This window comes from Phymastichus coffea, unplaced genomic scaffold (assembly GCF_024137745.1).
Source record: "Phymastichus coffea isolate CEN01 unplaced genomic scaffold, Cenicafe_Pcof_1.1 PCOF00076, whole genome shotgun sequence".
Taxonomy (NCBI): Eukaryota; Metazoa; Arthropoda; class Insecta; order Hymenoptera; family Eulophidae; genus Phymastichus; species Phymastichus coffea.
In genome coordinates this window covers 837,764-856,741 of record NW_026706887.1, presented here as the reverse complement: position 1 = coordinate 856,741, position 18,978 = coordinate 837,764, and the positions used below count along the sequence as shown (strand labels likewise).

At 49.7% G+C, this 18,978-nt stretch overlaps 1 protein-coding gene across 4 annotated transcripts in view; it reads left to right on the top strand.

Annotated features, from left to right (window-relative positions):
• The window catches only part of LOC131668345 (serine/threonine-protein kinase 26), a 75,457-nt gene that overhangs the window by 24,347 nt on the left and 32,132 nt on the right, over nt 1–18,978 (top strand). The window contains exons 1-2 of one of the 4 annotated variants that reach the window (XM_058942433.1): nt 10,120–10,471; nt 14,640–14,903. The exons of 1 other annotated variant lie outside the window; for it this stretch is intronic. In XM_058942433.1, the coding sequence (XP_058798416.1) occupies nt 14,736–14,903 (168 nt within the window). In that variant the 5' untranslated portion in view covers nt 10,120–10,471; nt 14,640–14,735. Of the gene's footprint in view, nt 1–10,119; nt 10,472–14,597; nt 14,904–18,978 lie in introns of those variants that run through there. 2 more of the 4 variants (XM_058942434.1, XM_058942431.1) reach the window with 2 other exon arrangements.

Sequence of the window (18,978 nt, the reverse complement as noted above, 5' to 3'; positions counted from 1 at the left end):
TCGTGCGGTTGCGCTTGGCTACACGAGCGCGGTAAGCGGTCAACATAACTGCTCAACTAAAAATTCAATATTTCGAGTGCTGTTCGACATTTTTGGGTCGGGATATTCCATTGGTTTTTTGTGAGATCGGGAATGCGCGGAAGTTTACAAAATTTTGATGAGTTTATTAATAAACTAATTATGGTGATATAAACAATAAAATTGTTAATAACTAATTATCTATTTAATATGCCAGAAGACACCCTCTAAATTCGGATTCAGAAAGTCAAAATACATAAAAAGCACTTGGATGGAACCAATTATGCTGATCGACCACGAAATCTCCCTTGGTTCCAAGACTAAAAAGCCATGATGGGGTTACGAAAAAGGTTACCTCACCCAGCCATTTGTTGAAATTGAAAAATCAAAGAGCTAAGCCTAATCATTCTAACCTGATACCTATTTATATTCAACCTAAGCTTGGAGCAATGTGAAAGCTCATAAATTTTTGCAGTAAATGCTTATATTCGTGATGTTCAACTATGTTTTGCTTCCAAATTATACAGTAATAAAGAAAACCTAACCAATGAATGATTCTACGCTTTAATAAAAGAAGAGCAGATTTGTTGCTTCTAGAATTTCCTACCAGTGAGCCCATAAACTGCTGCCGACTTTTTCATAAATAAAAGAAAAAAGCGAAAGCTGGATAAACATTTTCGTCTCTACGGAGTGATTTAATTGCAGCTTGGCGATTCAGGTGCATTTGCATTTTAAGAAAGGCAACTGTGGGCAGATGGATAGATCGACAGGAATGGTAATTCGGTAGAAAGTTCAAGTTTAAGGCGAAGCCGTGAATGATCACCGAGGGGACTTTTGGGGACAAAGAGACGTGCGCTACAGACAGATCCTCGTATTCACGAGGCGACTTTGGCTCTCCACAGCGAGAGAGTGAGAGAGAGTGAGAGAGAGAGAGAGAGAGAGAGAGAGAGAGAGAGAGAGAGAGAGAGAGAAAGAGAGAGAGCGAGAGAGAGACAGAGAGAGAGAGAGAGAGATCAAGACTTATAGGATTTCTCGACGGCGAGCGACGACGAAGACGAGTACATTGACCCACGGGCAGCAGCGTCAGCAGCATCGACTAAAAAAACCTCGTCCTTCCACTTTGATGAAATCGAGATTGAGCGCGCGTTTGTTTCGTAAGCTTTTTTTCGCTCGTGCGCACTCTCTACCGGTTCAGATGCTTGCTCTGTACTTCTATTCTCGTCGTGCAGTTTCACCGATACACTGTCACTACGTTGCGCACTTTACTTCTCCGCGGTATATCTCGTCACTTTTTTCCACTTTTTTAACGTCCATTTTCTCTCTCTTTCTCTTCTACGTTTTTCTTTTCATCAGTCTCGCACTATACAATTGCTGTTTTAATAATTTCTACGCGAAAAAATCACTCAAATACTTCAAATAATTGCTTAATTATAATTTATCAAATATTTCAGATAATTGCTTGATTATAATCTATTAAGTACAAGATCTTTGTTGTCTTTTCTTTTTTTCTTTCTTTTTTGTTTTTTAATAATTATATTCTCAAAACTAAATAATGGATGCTTCCTTTTTTGTGCTAATAAAATGCCCGCGAGGTGAGTGTATAAGAAACCAAAGTAATTATCCGAACAAAGTCAGCCTTGGCAACAAGAGAACGACGATGAGAATGCCAAGTCACAACAAATTGCTTCTCGACGAAACTTTTCAAAAACAATTTCCTTTGAGACGTCCTACTTTGTCCTCTGTGCAAAACTTGATGTCTAAACCAAACCAACATGGTTGAAATGAAGCACGCTTTGAAAATTGACGTCAGAATGCAAATCTGCTCTTATCGGCTTGGTGCATTTCTCGCGCACTCATGTCAGGTGACGTACTCATGCTAGGAGACAAGTGCACTATGCAACAGAAAATTCTGTGGAAGTGCTAGTTTAAACGTAAGAGTGCGAACAAGAGAGGGGGGGGGGGCAAAGTATAAATGGAGAGTAGAGTTGTGTTGGCGTGGATGGCGATGAGCTAATTTACAATTAAATCTTACATTACGCTCGATTGATCTTAGCACATGTCGCGTACGGCACTGAATACAAGTCGAAGATGATTTACAGTCGATCGGCAACGAGCAAATTCGTTGGCGTAGATAATATGGCGCGTAGGAGCGTTGATAAATTATACGCGTGATTGCGCGTGAGCGAGAACGTTCTCCGCGTCGGCGTTTTTCTTACTCCGGTTCCGCTGTTTGTACGCGTTCACGCGCGAGACTCCAAACAGCTTGCGGATTGTCGCCGCGCAGCCTATTGAACTTTAATCGCGGATTTTCAAGCGAATTTTCCGACGGACGCCGGAAGAGCGGCTTTCATAAGCGAAATGGAGGATTCGATCGAAGCCATCGAATCGAACGGGAAACAAAGCTTTCATCGAGGCAAGGCGAAAAAGAAACAAGTAGAAAAGGAGAAACGCTGAAATTGCGCGTCCTGCGCATCGCTGCCGAAGGAAGCGAGTCTTATAGTTAGGCGAATTGCAGGGCGCGCGATCGAGCGCGAGAGCGCACAAAGGAAATGAGGCATTCCCGAGCGCCGCTGGGCCGGCCGGCGAAGAGCAGCGCTGCAAGGCGGCCGAAACGAGCAGCGCGCCTCCCGCGAGCGATAATGGGATTTACAAGCTCGATCAGTCAGCGGCCCATCGGACGATCGAGCCGATCGTCTGCCTCGTCGCGCGACCTGTCCCCTTGCCTCTTCCCTTGGCTGACCTATATGCGCAGTTAGCAGTCGCGCCGAGGCGCTCGAAAAATTGCTCATTAGCCGCGTAATTAGCCGCTCCCCGGAGGACGCCCTTGCGGCTCTCGAGGGCTTTTTTCCCGGCCGCAGCTGCTCTCTCGTATCTGCCTCGGCCTGGCAACAGCAACAGCAATCCCCAACGAAGAACGAGCAACGCTTAGCGCCTACGATATCGATCATCCGGCTGCTGCCGCCGCTGCCTAGCCGACCGAGCAACGCTCTCGCTCTCTCACTCTGATGCGCTTGATTAAAAAGTTAATAACTTTTCGCGTGGTTGCTCGCTCTTGGCCTGGCGCGCCCTGTGATCGAATGACGGGGATACCAGAGCTGAAAAAAGCAACAAGCCCGCGCGTTAGCGCACGGCTCTCGCCTCTCGTCATTAGCCGGGCGGCAGTGCTCATTTTTTTTCAGCGGACACTCTTGCGGCCCAGTTTTTCCCCCAATTTCTCAAGCTGTCGGCCCGAGATCGATCGGAACAACAATTGGCTTTGGCGCCGCTACTGCCAACATTCCCGCAATCAATTAAAGAAAGCGAGCAACAACAGCGACGCGCCAGTGCGAACGCCAATAACATTTAATAGCCTCGTCGTGATTCCGCACATTTGCCAAACTCAATCAAGTCTGCTGCTCGCTCGTCCGCACGCAGCGCTATAATTGATATTGAAATGAGGTTCGAAATAACGATTTGGCGAAACGCTAACGACATTAAATTATTAAAGGCCGCGTGTAATAGTAATGTTGGCGAGTGACGCACGCGATGAGCGGCTTAGCCTCGCGAGTCGTCGCGTCCCTTTAATCCCAGCCTACATACTTCCCGGCGCGAAACTTTTGAAAGCCACGTATCTCCGTTGGCCGATCGAAATATACATACGAGTCGCGCGATCGAAGCCTCGCTGTTGGCACACATTCGTGCAATAGGCGCCTTACGTAAACGACTGCCGTGCTTGCGATGACAGCCGATTCGACGTGGAGCGGCGCGCCACGCGTGCACGTTCCCGTTCTGCCGAACAAAGCAGCGGCGCGAGCAATTCGCTCGCCACGCGCACTGCCGTTGTCGCCGAGAGCGCTCCAATTCATCATCCACTGACAAGCTCGAGTCGAACGAAATGACTCTTGTTTTTTCGGCTTCTCGCCTTGTGCAATTATGTCATTTTGCCCATAGGAATAACGGCAGCAACGCTCACACGTCATACCGTTCGACTCGCGCCAAATCAAAAATCTAGGCTTCAAGTTATACTCGATAAACAACAGGTAGAAAGTGTCTACGCGTCGCGCTATCGATCCTCGTGTATTCGCTTGGGCGTTCGCCGCGACACGCATGACGGATCCAGCAAACTGGGAATGGCAGTGACGCCGGCCGATCGCGCGAGCTACGAACGCCGGTCGTTCGATTGGCGACAGACGGCCTCTCGGCAAAGCGGCAAAGCAGAGAGATGCAAAAGGGCCAGGCTCTTCCAGAGGAAACGCGGCGGGACGAGCGCGGCAGGGCTGCCTGCTGTCGAGCGATTAGCGCAGTGGCAGGCGCGCAGCTCGCGAGCGAGTGGCAATCGATCGGGCCGAACGGCGCACCTGGCAACCGACGAGCAATGGACGCCGTCGGTCTGTCGGAGGCTCGACGACGGTTGGAGCGAGCGCGAGTGACGTGCCGCAGCAGGGGAATCTCGTTTGGCGCTGACGTCGAGCGCGCGCCACCGCGCATCGCTATGGCTTCCTTCGCTGCGCCGAGCGACAACGACGCCGGGATCTCGAGCTCGCTATTTCCGCGCTCGCGCGAGCAGTTGGCCGCCGCGTCACACCTCTCGCTACCGCGCTTCTCATTTCTGATCGTTCGTTCGCGACTACTCCAGGGTGATCGATCGCATCCTCTGGCCGAAACACGCCTATGACGCGTTAAGCAGTGCAATGCCAATTCATATCGATGGCCCGACGTTCCCCCCGCATGATTCGGCGGCGCGTCGCAGGTACTCTCAACTCCGTCGATCGATCCACTTGGCCGTGCTCGAAGCAACGATGTTTGCGTTCGGCATCGCGGTGCTAGGAATCGCCGCGAGATACTCGTTACTTCGGCGAGTCGGCGAAATTGTTGGCGAAATTGCACTCCGGCACGCGCGCGCGCGGCGCGATGACAGCGGAAACGCGGAAGACGGGCCACTTCCATCGGACGCGCCGCGTACGTCTGGAGAGCGCGCGCGGCGGCAGTTCGGGGGTTGGTTGCCAATCGATCGCTGCCAATTCCCGTGGAGGCAAAGCATCGACGGCCGCAGTTAGATTCGCAAGCGACAAATTGAAGAAGCTCGTTGTTGTACAGAACGCAGTTCATCGACTTTGGACTGTACCGACGATAGCGCAAGTCGAAAAGAACAATGGGGAAACGTTACGCGAGCTGGAGAGGCATAATCCGCCCAGTGGACAACGAAGTGGTTGGGGGCAGCGGCAAGTCATGGCGCGCGCAAGAATGTAATCCTGCGGGGCGCGGGACCCGCCAGCCGAGTGTGTTTACCGAGCGGCGGTCGCGCACAGCGCCACGTCTCTCTCTCGCGCTATCGCAGAGGGAGTAGAGCGGCAAACAAAATTATCGACGCGCGTGATTAGTTTTCGGATTTGCTCGGCTGCCGAAGGGCTTCGCACTGGAATCCGGGCGCACGATCGCGCGGTCCACTACGCGCACGGGTACCGCGTCGCGGCGAGGATCGCGTGCTGCGTGCGCGTGAAAGCTTGCCGGGCGCACGGGCTTTTGCTCTGCGTACACCGCACGCACCCCTTGGGTGTGTATCGATTTTGCGCGCGCACGTAACACCGCGAGCAAGAGACGCCGGTCACTCGACCGCAGCCCGCGTTATTTACAATACGCGTGACGCGTTCGCTCGGGCCCTCGTCAATTTTTAATGTCACGGCCGTCAAAGTTTCGGCTCGAAGCGACCCGAAGCCCTCCAAGTACGCACGTCGCGCTCGCTGCTACAGGCTAGCCAACTTATTACTATTAAATCCCACGTAATAGGCTCGCAAGTTATTTTCGGTTCGCAGCCAGTGAGACACGTGAGCTGTCAAGCTGCTGCATCGGATCTACACAGTTCAGAGGACTGGCCTGCAGCCGCTTGCCACCCTGCGGAGCACGTGATAGCCATTGATTTACTCGATAATATCAACGCCAAACTCGACTCTATTTTGTCCTCGAGCAAACGTGCATCTCGCTTAAAATTGAAATAAAGAGACAGGGAGTGCGCTTTCCAAAATACATTCCATTATTTGCGCTGTACAATAGTTTATACAAGCTTTCGAGGATCTCGAGCAAAGGAGAAGGAACGTGGAAAAAAGTGGAATATTGTCGCAACAAAGCCGACGTATTGGGTTCTCACTCGGACACGGATTCCCCGGCAATCGGAGACGCACTTGGGAAGCTCAGCGAAAGAGATGACTTTGAAAAATTCCATATGTAATCGGCGAAAAGAAGCGAGGTCTTTCAATTTTTCAGCTGAAAGCCAGTGCACGAGAAAAATAGCAAACGAGTTGCGCGCGTGCGTTTTAAGCGGCAGAGGTACAGAGAGAAAGAGAGAGAGAGAGAGCGAGGGGGACACAAAAAGGAAAAACAGGGGAGCCAACAACATGAAAGCTAGCTAAGAGGCACGCAAGCTATATGCTGCGCTTGCAGAACTCAGTGGCTTTTTAAATTGTGCGCCGAGTGTAGAAATTTGGCCTACGCACCGGTTGCGCCACTAGTCCTGCCGCTGCCGCGCATAAAAGAGCCGAAGCACGCCGTGCACTGTGTGTTGGCATTCGAGCTTCACTGATCTCGCTAAATTCGTACGAGAGAACTCGGATATTTGGCCTCGCGGATTATCCGTAAATCTGCATGCATCGCAAGCGCTTTAGTCGCAAATCGGCAAACGAGAACGTACCACATTCGCCGCCGCTGCCATTTTCCTAATTATATCCGATATTGTTCTATTTAAATGTGCAAACATTGGACACCTATTTTACTCAACTTTCTCTCACTTTGGCTTTGTTTCAGGTAAGCAACATCGACGCGTTTAGAAGCGACTCTATATACGTAAGTAACGACGTGACATGCATTTGCTAGAATTAAAAGCCGTTGAACGCTTATCTCGCCGCAAATCTGCCGGAAGGAAAAGAAACAACGAGCAATCGCTTTTCGCGGGCTACCTATCTGATAATTGATTTCCGGTCGAGCACATCGTCGTCGACAAGTAGTCTCCCCGAGAAAGCGTTATCTGCACTCGTGACAAAGAGTCGTTGAATTGAAAAAGTCTGCGAGAGTCGGTGAACTTGACCGTCATCAATCGAGAGAAGATAGGTGCGGTGAGCGTGAAGAGCATGGAGAGCGCGGAAAGAAAGACGAATCGAGGCACGGGGGAGGCTAACCTGCGCAGGAAGGAGCGTAAAAGGGAAGCAGCCAGAGCGGCGGGCCAGGCAGCCAGGCAGCAGAGCGGCGAATGGCGCCGGGGCACGAAGCATCCGTCCTCGACGGACGTCTGCCCGTCTCTCCCCGTGAACATCCACCTATATCGATTGCCGTGCGGATTCTTGTAGCCCGCAGCATCGGGAGCGGCAGCTAGCTCCTCGTTGATCCAACGAACGTGTCGGAGGCAGCAGCACCAGCTGGAGGGGAGCTCTCGTGGCGCTACACGGCCAGGATATTTCAGCGAGCGAGCGAGCGCGCGCGAGAGAGATAAAGGTCCTTGGCCCCAGGACACCAGTCTGCCAGACGGTCGATGCCCAGGCTAACAACCGACAGATATATACCTCGCTTGCTCTCCCTCTCGCTCTCCTACTTCATCGAAGGCTAACTCCGCTCTGGCGCGCGAATCGCGAGCTTTTGCTCTCGCTCCGTGCTTACGCTCTCGACGCGACTTTCTACGACGATTTTCTAGTTGCGACTAGTCCTTGCTCCGCGCGAGCTCCTCCAGCGTCGGCCACCCCTCCGATCGAAGGCTCAGCGCGAACCTCTCCGTGCTGCGGCGAAAAAATTGAATTTCTTGGCCCGGCTTTAGCCCGTCCGCAATGCCGGACGCGGATTCCGCGCACCTCGCTCTCGGTTATCGCGCTCGCGCCGTCTACCCCCGGCGGCATTTTATTGACAAGTCTTACGACTCCCAGACATCGTAACTGAAAAAACTCCTCCAAATTACACCTCTCGCCGACCGTTCGATCCTCTCCCCTTTTGTTTGCTGAATATTTCAAAGTTTCTCCCGAAGGCTCCACTGCAGCGTCCGTCAGAATCGACTCGCGCGCTCGCCGGGACTGATTTTTCCCTTTATTTTTTGCCCTCGTTCCGAAGTTTGCTCGAGCACGAGAAATTCGGCTAGCCTTGAGGGGACAAACGGGTGTTGTCCGCCCGCCGAGCAGCAAAGCGAAGGACCGCCCCGTCCACAGTTTCGCCAGGCGTAAGAAAATATTGCGCGTACGTACGTGGACGAGAGTAAAGAAAGGACTGGAGGGCTCTCGAGCAGCGTGCTCGGGCTGCCCCGGCGGCTACGAGGAATAGCAGAGAGCAAACATCGAGAGAGCAAAGCGGAGCAAGGCTGGGGGCAATTAGAAAGAAAAAGAGAGAACCAGCCGAGCCCGTTGCCCGATGTCGCAGTCCAGCAGTCCAAAGCCAGAGGCGGCTCGAGCTGAAAATTCTTTAACAGCGCTGCTTGTTTAAAACGCGCCGGACGTTTATTCGCTTCGACACTCTCGTTAACCAAGCTTGCCTTAAGACGCTTTTAAGCGCAGTCGAACGCTTGTCTTGCTGCCTTGTCCAATCGGCAAGTCGCGGGCTCATTCGCTCGCCCTCCGACAGACTGCCCAACGAGTTATCTCGTCGGTCTTGCGACCGACTGATATTCTGCAGGGCGGCAACGCGGAGTGCAATGCCGCGACAGTGTGGTGACTGGCGAATTGGAGATCACTGCTCCGCCTTGTGAAAAAGGCGAAGCAAGCAAAGCAGAGAACAAGAGAGGAGAAGTTTGGCGCATTTCGCGGAAGTACGCGCGGAGCAGCGAGCTTCGGAGGAGGTCGGCTGGCAGCCGGAGCTTGTAAAGGCCGCGCGTCTAGCCAGGGCGGCGTCGCGCTCGAGTAAGCGCGAGCAAAGCATCGCGAGCACGCGAGCACGCGAGCACTTGGCCAATCTCTCGATCGGCGGGCTGTGCGTCACGGCGCGGCACACAGCTTTAGCATCGAGGCTGCAAAAGGGAGGAAGCCCGCCGTGGCAATTCAGAGGCTTTGCACCGCTTGCGGCGCGCGTGCAGCGGATGTACGCGCGGCGGCGGCGGCGGCGGCGGCGGCGCTGGCGGAGCCAAGCACCGCCACCCGCATATCGGCCTCTCGCGCTCGAGTGCATTGCCACTCGAAAACGCATATCCGACGCCGGCCAAACAACCAGCTCGCGAACAAACAGCCTTATCAGGCTTTTACGTAGATTGCACTCCGCTTCTTCCGGAGAGCGGCCTTGGAGTTGCGAGAGCATTTCAGTTCCGAGCCAATGCATAATCACGGAATCGCTCGCCCCGAGGCGACCTTCGTCGTTATTTCACGACGCCGCTTTTTCCTCGGCGAACTTGCCGTTCGATCGAGTGATATAGTGCCGACGAAGCCAATGGCCCGTTCACGACGTAGCAGCTCGATTTTCGCGAGGGAGGAAGGTCTGCGCTGCCGTCGAATTCGCTGCACGGCGCCTCTTCGCCTCGGCCGAGACGCTGCCAAGTAGCGACGCCGCGCCAGCAGCGGCAGCTTCGCTCCTCGCTAATCGCGCAGCGCCATGCCGCCGTGCTAATCAACGTTAACCGGTCGAAGCTGGCGACGCGCTCGGCTTGCGAGTGGCCACGGCGAACAGTGTCCAAATGCAGAGGTGCGCGCCTACATTACTGGTCGTTCGCCGCGCGATTTTGTTGGCGTTCGTGCCAAGTCAGCAGCGCCATCGGATCCTCCAGCACCGCAGGCTGCTCTCTCGAAAACCGGTTCTTCGGGCTGCTGCGCGCGGCCTCTTTTGTATTGCCGGCGGAATCGTAATCCTGACTAAGTCCTTACTTCCTTTCGCGGAAACTATACGCCACCGCCGACTGGGCGAAAAATCAATACGCATATTTTATTAGCAGCGCTTCGCCTCGCTGGTATACCTGCGAGTCGTCCGGCCTGCCGATATCGCGCTGACACGATATTCCAACTAGAGAGGGCCAGCCGAAATTCGCAAGAGCGCTCCATTCGAGAGAAAGTGGAGATGTCGGACGAGCTTCCGTACTGCAACTGCGACGAGAAGCGTCTTAAAAGCAAGGCATCGTCCTGTGAATTTCCCGAAGAAGCACAGAGCGGCTCGAGGGACGAGTTGTAATGGAAAGCCTGCCGAACGAAAGGTGCGCGAGCCCTTGAAAAAGTTGATGCGGCGCCGGCAAGGAGGAGGGCAGTTGGCGGGGAGGCCTCCCCTGCGAGGCCTGGGTCGGCGGGGGCGCGAGAGGGTTGGCAGCCGATCTCCCTCTCGCCGCGAGGGAGCGTGCGCGCAAGAGAGCTCGTCGCAGCCGGACTGAACCGCCGCCGCGGCCGAGACGCCTCAGTCGACGCGTCGCGCCGGTGCCGCTTGCAGCCAGCAGCCAGCAGCCAGCTCTTGCCACAGCCACCCTTGGCGCACTCCGCCGGCCAGCCACGAATCCGTCGCCGCCGCCTCCTCGAGGCTTCCCTCCCGCTGACTACAGGTACATCGACCTTCTCCATTAGCTGGTGTCGCCCCTTTGTCAAGGCCTTCTCGGCTACAGTGCAGCCTGTACACTCGGACTCCTGATTACCGCTCTGTCCTTGCCAGAGAGAGAGAGAGAGAGAGAGAGAGAGAGAGAGAGAGAGAGAGAGAGAGAGAGAGAGAGAGAGAGAGAGAGACAGAGAAGTAGCCTGTCCAAGGGTAGTAGATAACGAAAGAGAAATTGCTAGGATTCCTTTCAATTGCGCCCCTCGTTAGCGCGCGCGAAGGCCTTTACTCGTGCTGGCGTCGCGCCGCCTGTTTTTTTCCTTCTCTCTCTCTCTCTCTCTCTCTCTGTAGCTCCGATTGCCGTGATAATTTCATTACTGGCGACGAAGCCTTTTCGCGCGCCTTGCCTTAACTTGCCAATTGTCCAACGCGCCTTCTACGCCGTGCTCTCAGCTTTTGCTTTCACGCCGACTGAACGGCTTTCGTTTCCGCGACAGTTGCATTCGCGCGCTCAACATCGCAGCCCGAAATGGTTGCAGCGGCGACAAGGGCAACTCGAATAGACCGACGACGCGACGTCTGCCGGCGTTGCGACATGACGCGGAAAATCGAGCGGTCGACGCGTCTACACGGCGACGGCGCTGGAAAAAGGAACCCGTTGAGGTCGGAACCCCAGCCCTTTGTGGGCCCTTTGCGAGCCGTGTGCGGAACAGTCAGGCCTCGCTGCGAGGCGCTGGAAGCTAGATTTGCGTAAATTTACGACGTCTCCGGGCCCGACCAGAGAGAGTCATATACATATACCGATAAACGCTGCAGAAGCGCCAAGAATACTGGGACGCGCGCCAGTCTCGCTCGCTCGTTCTTCTTCTCGTCCTTGATTTTATTGTCCGCTTATGGTTTCTCGGCGACTCGGTCGAGCAGCGGTGACCCACGCAAAGCACGCCGTCACCTGGCCGCGCGCTGGATCAGAACCGTCGCCGCTGAGCTTGCGCCGGCTTTTTTGCGCGTACTGCGGACCAGACTTTGTCGTCATTAGCATGCCGTTTGTCACCACCAATCTGCACTCTGCTTCGACTAACAATTTCTTTGCATACGTTTCTCCGAACTTGTTGGAAGGCTACGGTATTTTTCAAAACAACGCGTGGAAAGTGCGAATCTGAGCGCCGTTTTTTCGCCGAGCGAGCGACTTTGCTGTACTTTCCGCACGGCTTGTTCAACAAATATTGTATTACTCATCACCTTGGTCACATTTGCAATCTCTAATATAGGTTTTCTTCGTGTACTGTTTTTCCGGCATTTTCTTTTCAAGCAATTCGACCCAACAAATCCAGCTGTCAAAATCATTAGTGGAAGGATTCGATAGCCAGTTACTTTGAATGTTATTTTGAGCAGTATTGGTATAAATTTTTCCCAAAGAATGTGTATTGATGTTGATAGACCTGCAGAGATGTGAATTTTGGCTTTGAAACCTGTTGAAAAATTTAAGTAAAAACCGGTTATGCAGCCTTGAAAGATCCGCCGAATATTTCGCTTAACTTTTGGCGAAAGAAACGGCATACTTTTGAATAAACTCGCAAGGAAATAATCCAAATAAACTAAAACTAACAAGTATTGTTACAAGAACCCAAAGAGTGCCATCGGCAAAGTTTCCAAATAACAAATTGATGCGTTTCGATCCGCAAGACTATGGTTTGTTAAACGACCATTCCGTGAAATATTCAAATTAAGAATGACAAGCTGGTGGTTTTAAAAGTCCATTATTTAGAGCACGGAGTATATATTCGTCAACAATGCATCCGAGTTGGTGGTGGCGAAATGAAATGGAAATATAGCGAAGGGAGTATATCGATTAGTGAGCGCGAGAGAGAGAAAGAGATTGAATATGTATTTTTAGAATGGAGCATTAGCAGCCAAGCCGGAGCGCGCGCGCGAAGCGAACGGGCAGCAGCTAGCAGGTGGACGCCGCGGAGACGGTTGTGTATGCCCGATCGTTGCAAATTCATCGTGCGCGCGAAGCGCTCTCGGCATCATACGGCAGGTCTGCGCAAGTAGGCCGCAGACCGAGGCGACATTTCCGTGCATCGATTAGTCATATCCGTCCAAAGATTGCCCATTGTTCCGTCGTCTCGTCTTTCTCCCGAAATGTCTCCTCTAAGTGTGCTCGTTGTCATGTGAGACCGGGAACAAAAATGCGTATTGTCCAGTTCATTTGTGCAAGTAGCAAAAAGTACGAAAAAAAAAAGAAGGAAAACCTCGCGGATAGTCCCGCGTAACACAGAATGGGCATTTCGCGTGCATCTCCTGCAGAAGAGTCGGGCGGGTGGAACAAAGCCAGGGCAAAATGAAAATTTCTCGACGGTCTTTGTGAAAAAGTAAAATGTGGAGGGCGTGTGTTGGGATATGCAGCGATGTCAAATGGAAATCCATCGGTTTCTCTCTCTCTCTCTCTCTCTCTCTCTCTCTCTCTCTCTCTCTCTCTCTCTCTCTCTCTCTCTCTCTCTCTCTCTCTCTCGGTTTCTCTCCCATTTCACGGCTGCGGAGTAAACTCGCGACTCCCGCGAGCGAGGGATCGGTGCGAGGCGCGTGAGAATGCTTCACTCGGTCGGTCGGCGCGGCGCATATCGGCCAATAATTGAAAGCCGCGCGGCGAGGCCGCAGCCTCTCCGCGTACTTATATCGTGTGCGGCGCTCTGGCGACGCCGCACTTTTGTTTTCGAGCGCTCCGACTCCGCGAGCCCTTTGTCTTGCTCGCCTGTCGCCGGACGGATTCATTTAAAGTTGCGGTCAGCCGTGAGTGATCGCGGCCTCGCGGTCGTGCGGCCGGCGTCTGCTCTGCCCGTGTCTCGCTGTGTCGTCAATTAGGCTCGAACGCGCCAGCTCTGCTCCGACTATTTTTGCACCAGTCGATAATCCTTCTGCCAAACTTGCTCCAACTCTCATTTGTACTGGCGCGACTTGCATTGCCGTGCTCGCCAAGCCGAAACGCTCGTTAATATTTTCCGATGAAACTCGCCGAAGCGACGATGACGATGTATATATATAAGGCGAAAGTCAATTTAACGCCTAAACTTACTTTCGGATCCTATCTCGCTTTTCGACTATTAAACTTCAGTGACAATTCAATGAGATACGCGCGTCCGAAAGGCAACGCCATTGCTCAGCCGAACAATGGCTCTCTCGGCTTTCCATGCTTTCCATCGGTACAGAAAACAAGCAGCCAGCGCTTGTTATTTGCGAATAAGTAGACCCTTCTCGCGCGCGGGCGTAGTTGTACGTACGACGTTTCACGACCGCGGTGCAATGCGGTCCAGCCGCGAGCTCGGATTATTCGACTTGGCAAACGAACGGTTTTTCCAACGCAATCTCGACCGCAAACTGCGCGCATACCGATTGGCGTCGCGATGCGCCGCGCGAGCTTCTGCCACGGATAAACTTCGCATCCAGTGTGAAATCCAAACGAGGAAAGTACAGTGATTCAGGGCGTTCGGGGGGAAAAACGCATTTGTTAGCTTTTCAGAGCCGAAGGTTCGTTGGGGCGCGCGTGCATGCAGACATGCGTGCCAAGGCGCCGCAGGCCACGGAAGTTATGTAAATGAACGCGTAACGCACGGCAGTGAATGCAGCGTCGTCGAAGCGACGAGCGGCTGGAGCAGTTATAACGCCCGGCGGCTTGCTTCCGACGCGCGCGTTGCGGCGCCCGGTTGCATGTCAGTGGGCCGTACGTCCGGTGCAACAGGGCTGCAGCTTCTCGCTCTCGTCTCCCCGTGTCCCCATGCGCACTTGCATTGCCTAGCGAGAGTTACGGCTGAGCGCTACGCTCGCACATGCCAAGGCCATTAGATAGTTCGCAGCTTGTTCTCTCGCCAAACAACGCCGAATGCACGAGTACACGTATTCTCATTGGGATTCCAAAGTTAGTTCAACTCGTGCGTAAATCACGTGGCCGCTGTAACCTATTGCAAAGTGACGAATGCGCGCTTGACTACAGGTCAAGTGTCGTCGACTCGCAGCGAAATCGTGCAAGGTAGCTCGGCCGATCAGCTGTTCATCCCCCTCGTGCGCGTGATCTGTGATCTGCACTGTAGCTGGCGGGAAGAGGCCAATTTTCGCCGACATTCCACATAACGTAATGACTGCAGCAGGCCGTTCCAACCAACAGCTCGTTTGATTTGTTCGCGCAGAGTGACGTACCGAAAGATGCCACTCGACACTTGAAGAACAAAGCAGCAAGCGAGTCGATCAAAGGCACAAAAGTCAAAGCAACGCCGAGCGCAAAAATGTTCGCCGCGATGGTATTGCACAAGCGCAACAATCAGCACAACCACCACAACAACAATAATAACAGTTCGACCAACGCTGGCCTCAACCACAATCACCACCACAACAACAACCATATCAACAACAACGTGAACAACGTCAACCGGCAGTGCAGCAGCACGAAAGCGGTAAGTACTACACGTACGCCCGAAAACCAATTATAGCCTCGGCTCGTCGAAGAGCTGCGATGTAGATTGAGCGCCCTCCTCTCCTACTCTCGAGTGAAAAACCGCGAGAGCGCTTGGATTACAGCAGAGCTCGCTGCTGGATTGTTAATCAAGCGTCGGATGAATTTGCCGACGGGGCTCGTATTTGAACGAACGATTTCGAGCACGGAGCGGCTAAATACACGCCCGGGCCTATCTAACGAAGTGTGACGCCGATTTTCCGGGCCGTGAATAACCGTCTGGTGTACGGCATACGCCGTGTCGTCCTTCAATTTATCCTCATTCCTCCGGCGGCATTTGCGCACGATCAATTGCCATTGCCCCCGGGGAAAGATTTTCTTCGCAGGCATTTCGAACGACCGAAGCACGCCCACTGCTGAAATGCCAGTGTACTGTGAGTCTACGCTTAAAGTATTCGGCGCTTTTGCTGGTTCAAGCCAAGCGATTGAAATGAGGCGACATTCTGAGGCGCGAGACAACGAAACAATGCTCGCTGCGCGCTAGCCAAAGTCAGACGAGAGAGAGAGAGAGAGAGAGAGACCAAGGGATCGGCTGGCGTGCCAAGTCGCCTAAGCATAAATCGCGCGACGCTACCTAAATTATTCGTCGGATCGCCGAGAGAATAAAGAGAAAGAGAGGGGCGGGCAAGGGAAAGCGAGGCTTAGATTTGGCTAAGCGGCGCAAACCCTTTGCAGATTAATGCAAATGAGGCGACTGGATTAAGCCCTTCGTGCTGACCCCGCCGAGAAATCGCACGTGACACCGAGAATTTACAACTAGATTAAACCGCCGAAGCCTTAGCCGTGCCGCTTGCGATTACACACCCCCTTCGCCACCTTTCACCTTACCTCGGCCAATCAATTTTCGGATTTGGCTCGCCAACTCGCCTCCTATCTGCGTTGCTATATTACGCCGGCTTCACTGCATCCTTATTCGTGTGTTTACCTATAAGTAATAGATTTTAATTACGATTTCATCCACGACTTTTCCTCCATTTATTAACGCCACCGATCGCTCGCTGTAGATCGCTTATGTACAGAGTCTTGATGCCGTTGCAATTCAAAACCAATATTTCGATTTCTCCTGTGCGAATATTTAAACACTCTCCAATTCATTGCTTGCTACACGGATTCCTCCAGATCACCATTCATAGTGATTACTTTCAAATTATTTAATCGTTCGATTGTATGAAAGTTTATAAACATTTTTTAATGAAATTTCAATTTTTACATTATAAGTCATCAGCCAGTATTAAATGTTCGTTTTCTTAACTTATCACGATATTTTTCTACGTGGGTGCAGGAGAATGGTTGGGAATCCCGTCTGCATGTTTATAGCTGAGCTAAACGACTCGGAAGGGCGGGGGGAGGGGGAGGAGCTATGTATGGTTATAGTAGTACGGTACTGAAAAAATTATCGATATATTTATATTCATTTTAACTATTCAATTATTTAGGATGTTTTTTCACTTTATCCTTTAATATTGCTTTGACCCGAATATAAATTTAAGATTGTTAATATTTTAGCAATCTATTGGTCTTCTTTATCTTCTGTGCGTACAATCTACGAAACAGATTGAATAGGCAGTTTATTTAATATAAGTTTCTATGATTTCATTGGAAAACGTGATTTAGTATGCAAACTAAGTTTGTAAAGAATCGAATTTTTGTTTGCAATAGTCTAATGCTTTCATTCTTAATTTTACTAAACAATAATGTTATAAACATCACATCCACATGTATACATGTACAAAGCGTGCGATGTATATAGGTATAAATCACGACGAGTGAGCCTGTAAAAGTTTTTAATCAAGCGCCGGGATTCGGAAAAGAAATACCGACATCAAAGGACAAACCCGTTTTGAAATGCAGATTCCTTTCCCAAAATTCGCGCAGTTCCCTGAGAATATCTCGCTGCCATTAAAAGCTTTTCTTTGTCGAAGCGCGAAATTTAACAAGCGGCACCTCAAAGCCAACCGCTCTCTTCCAAGATCTCCCGCATATATCGAAAAGAGCCAACTTCTTTTGTCATGTTCAGCTGTGCGCGTGCACAAGCGATGCGTTTATAGAGCTGAAAGCGGCGCCCCGTATAGAAATTCATTAAAAAATTGGGTTGGATTCTGACACGATTTTTCCCTAGTTCATACCCGATTCGGACAAGGGAATTAACCTTTTTAGGTTACGATCGGGAAATGTCCTACTTTTTCCTACAATTCGGATGGGGAAATTTCACTCGAATCACATGAGAAGATCCAATTAATGTCCAGTATTTTTTTAATAGAAAAATGCATAAATAGGAAAAGAAATGTAGTATTAATATGCAAGTAATATATTTTAAGCACAAATTATTTCTACGTTATAAAATATATTTTTTAGGCACATAAATACATCATGTTATATAGAATATTACTTAAACATTTCTTTTTATTTTCAGAATAAAAAGTATTCTATGTAACTACTATACATATAAAGAAAATAATATATATAATGACTAAATTTGACATGTATTCAGCCGTCAAAATTATTAGTTAAGTCATCCTGCTTTTTAACCTTCCGTCTTAATCTTTAGAATTACTAAAAGCTGTGGCACTTAGACAAGTGTTGAATATCGTCTCTATAATAAATTCTCTTTGCGAAGCATGATGATTGCTGAGGATAACAACTGAAAAAATTAACAAATTTGATTAACGTCCATCTGTTCCTTAAAATACTTTGTACTATTCTTACTCTTTGTATTATACTTACTCTTCATAAGCTGAAAATAGGCAGACGACTTAAATACAAACTCTCTATCATTAACCTTTTTAAAAGCAGTAAATTTTAGAATTAAATCCTTTTTCAAAATTTTTTTCAATATACGAGGTGTGTTCAAAAAGTAAGGTGACTTTTCAAATTTCACTGGCAACGTACTTTCGATTATCGATTTTTTTCGATTCGTTTCATCATCAGCTTTTGATTTAAGATCTTCATCGAAGTCAATTGAAAAAGCATACGAATCAGTTTTCAACCTCTTTAAGCGATTTTCAGCTTTAACCCATTAACGCTCACAGGACGGTTTTCCGAAAGCTGAGTTCAAATTAGTACCACGTAACGAATTTGAAAGCCAAAATTTCGGATTTTCAAAGGTACTCTTTCGAATGGTGTAGGTTAAAAGTCCCGCCAAGGAAGTTTTACCATAAAAAAATCGAAAATAAATAAAAAAAGCTGAATTTTTTGGCTACATTTTTTGTTCAAATCGAATTTTCAATCCCATAACATGTTTTTATATGCTCCAAACCCCTTTAGATCGCGGCCTCGATGGCTTAAGTAAATATTAGTAAAGTTACCCGAACATTAAAATTTGTTGTGTAAACAAAATGGCGTCCGATATAAAATTTCTTTTTTTTTAAATTTAATGATTTTTTTACTCGAAAAGCAAGCATTTTCGTAGAAAGTTTTGAAGAACATAATCATCTTAAAATTGATCAAAGAATATTCTCAAATTTTTTCAGAATGGTCCGGGAAATTTTTAAATTTTCGAAGTCCCAAAATTGAAAATTTTAAAATTGTATCGGATAATTCTGAAATAATTCCAGGGTATTTTCCGATAAATTTTAAGACATTTTTGTACTTGGAAAATTTTTTATAAATATTATAGTTTTCGAGCAAAATAACCTTAAAGTTTACTCTACCAATCTCATGAAGGTACAAAAAAACGTCTTCAACCATTCATATTATACAAATGTTGCCCAATTCCAAAATTTTCCAAGTACAAAGATGTCTTAAAATTGATTGGAGAATATCTGGGATTATTTCAGAATTTTCTGATACAATTTTGAAATTTTCGATTTTGGGACTCTTCGAAAATTCAAAAATTTCCCGGACCATTCTGAAGAAATTTTAGGATATTCTTTGATTAATTTTAAGATGATCATGTTCTTCGAAACTTTCTACGAAAATGCTTGCTTTTCGAGTAAAAAAATCATCAAATTTAAAAAAAAAGAAATTTCATATCGGACGCCATTTTGTTTACACAACAAATTTTAATGTTCGGGTAA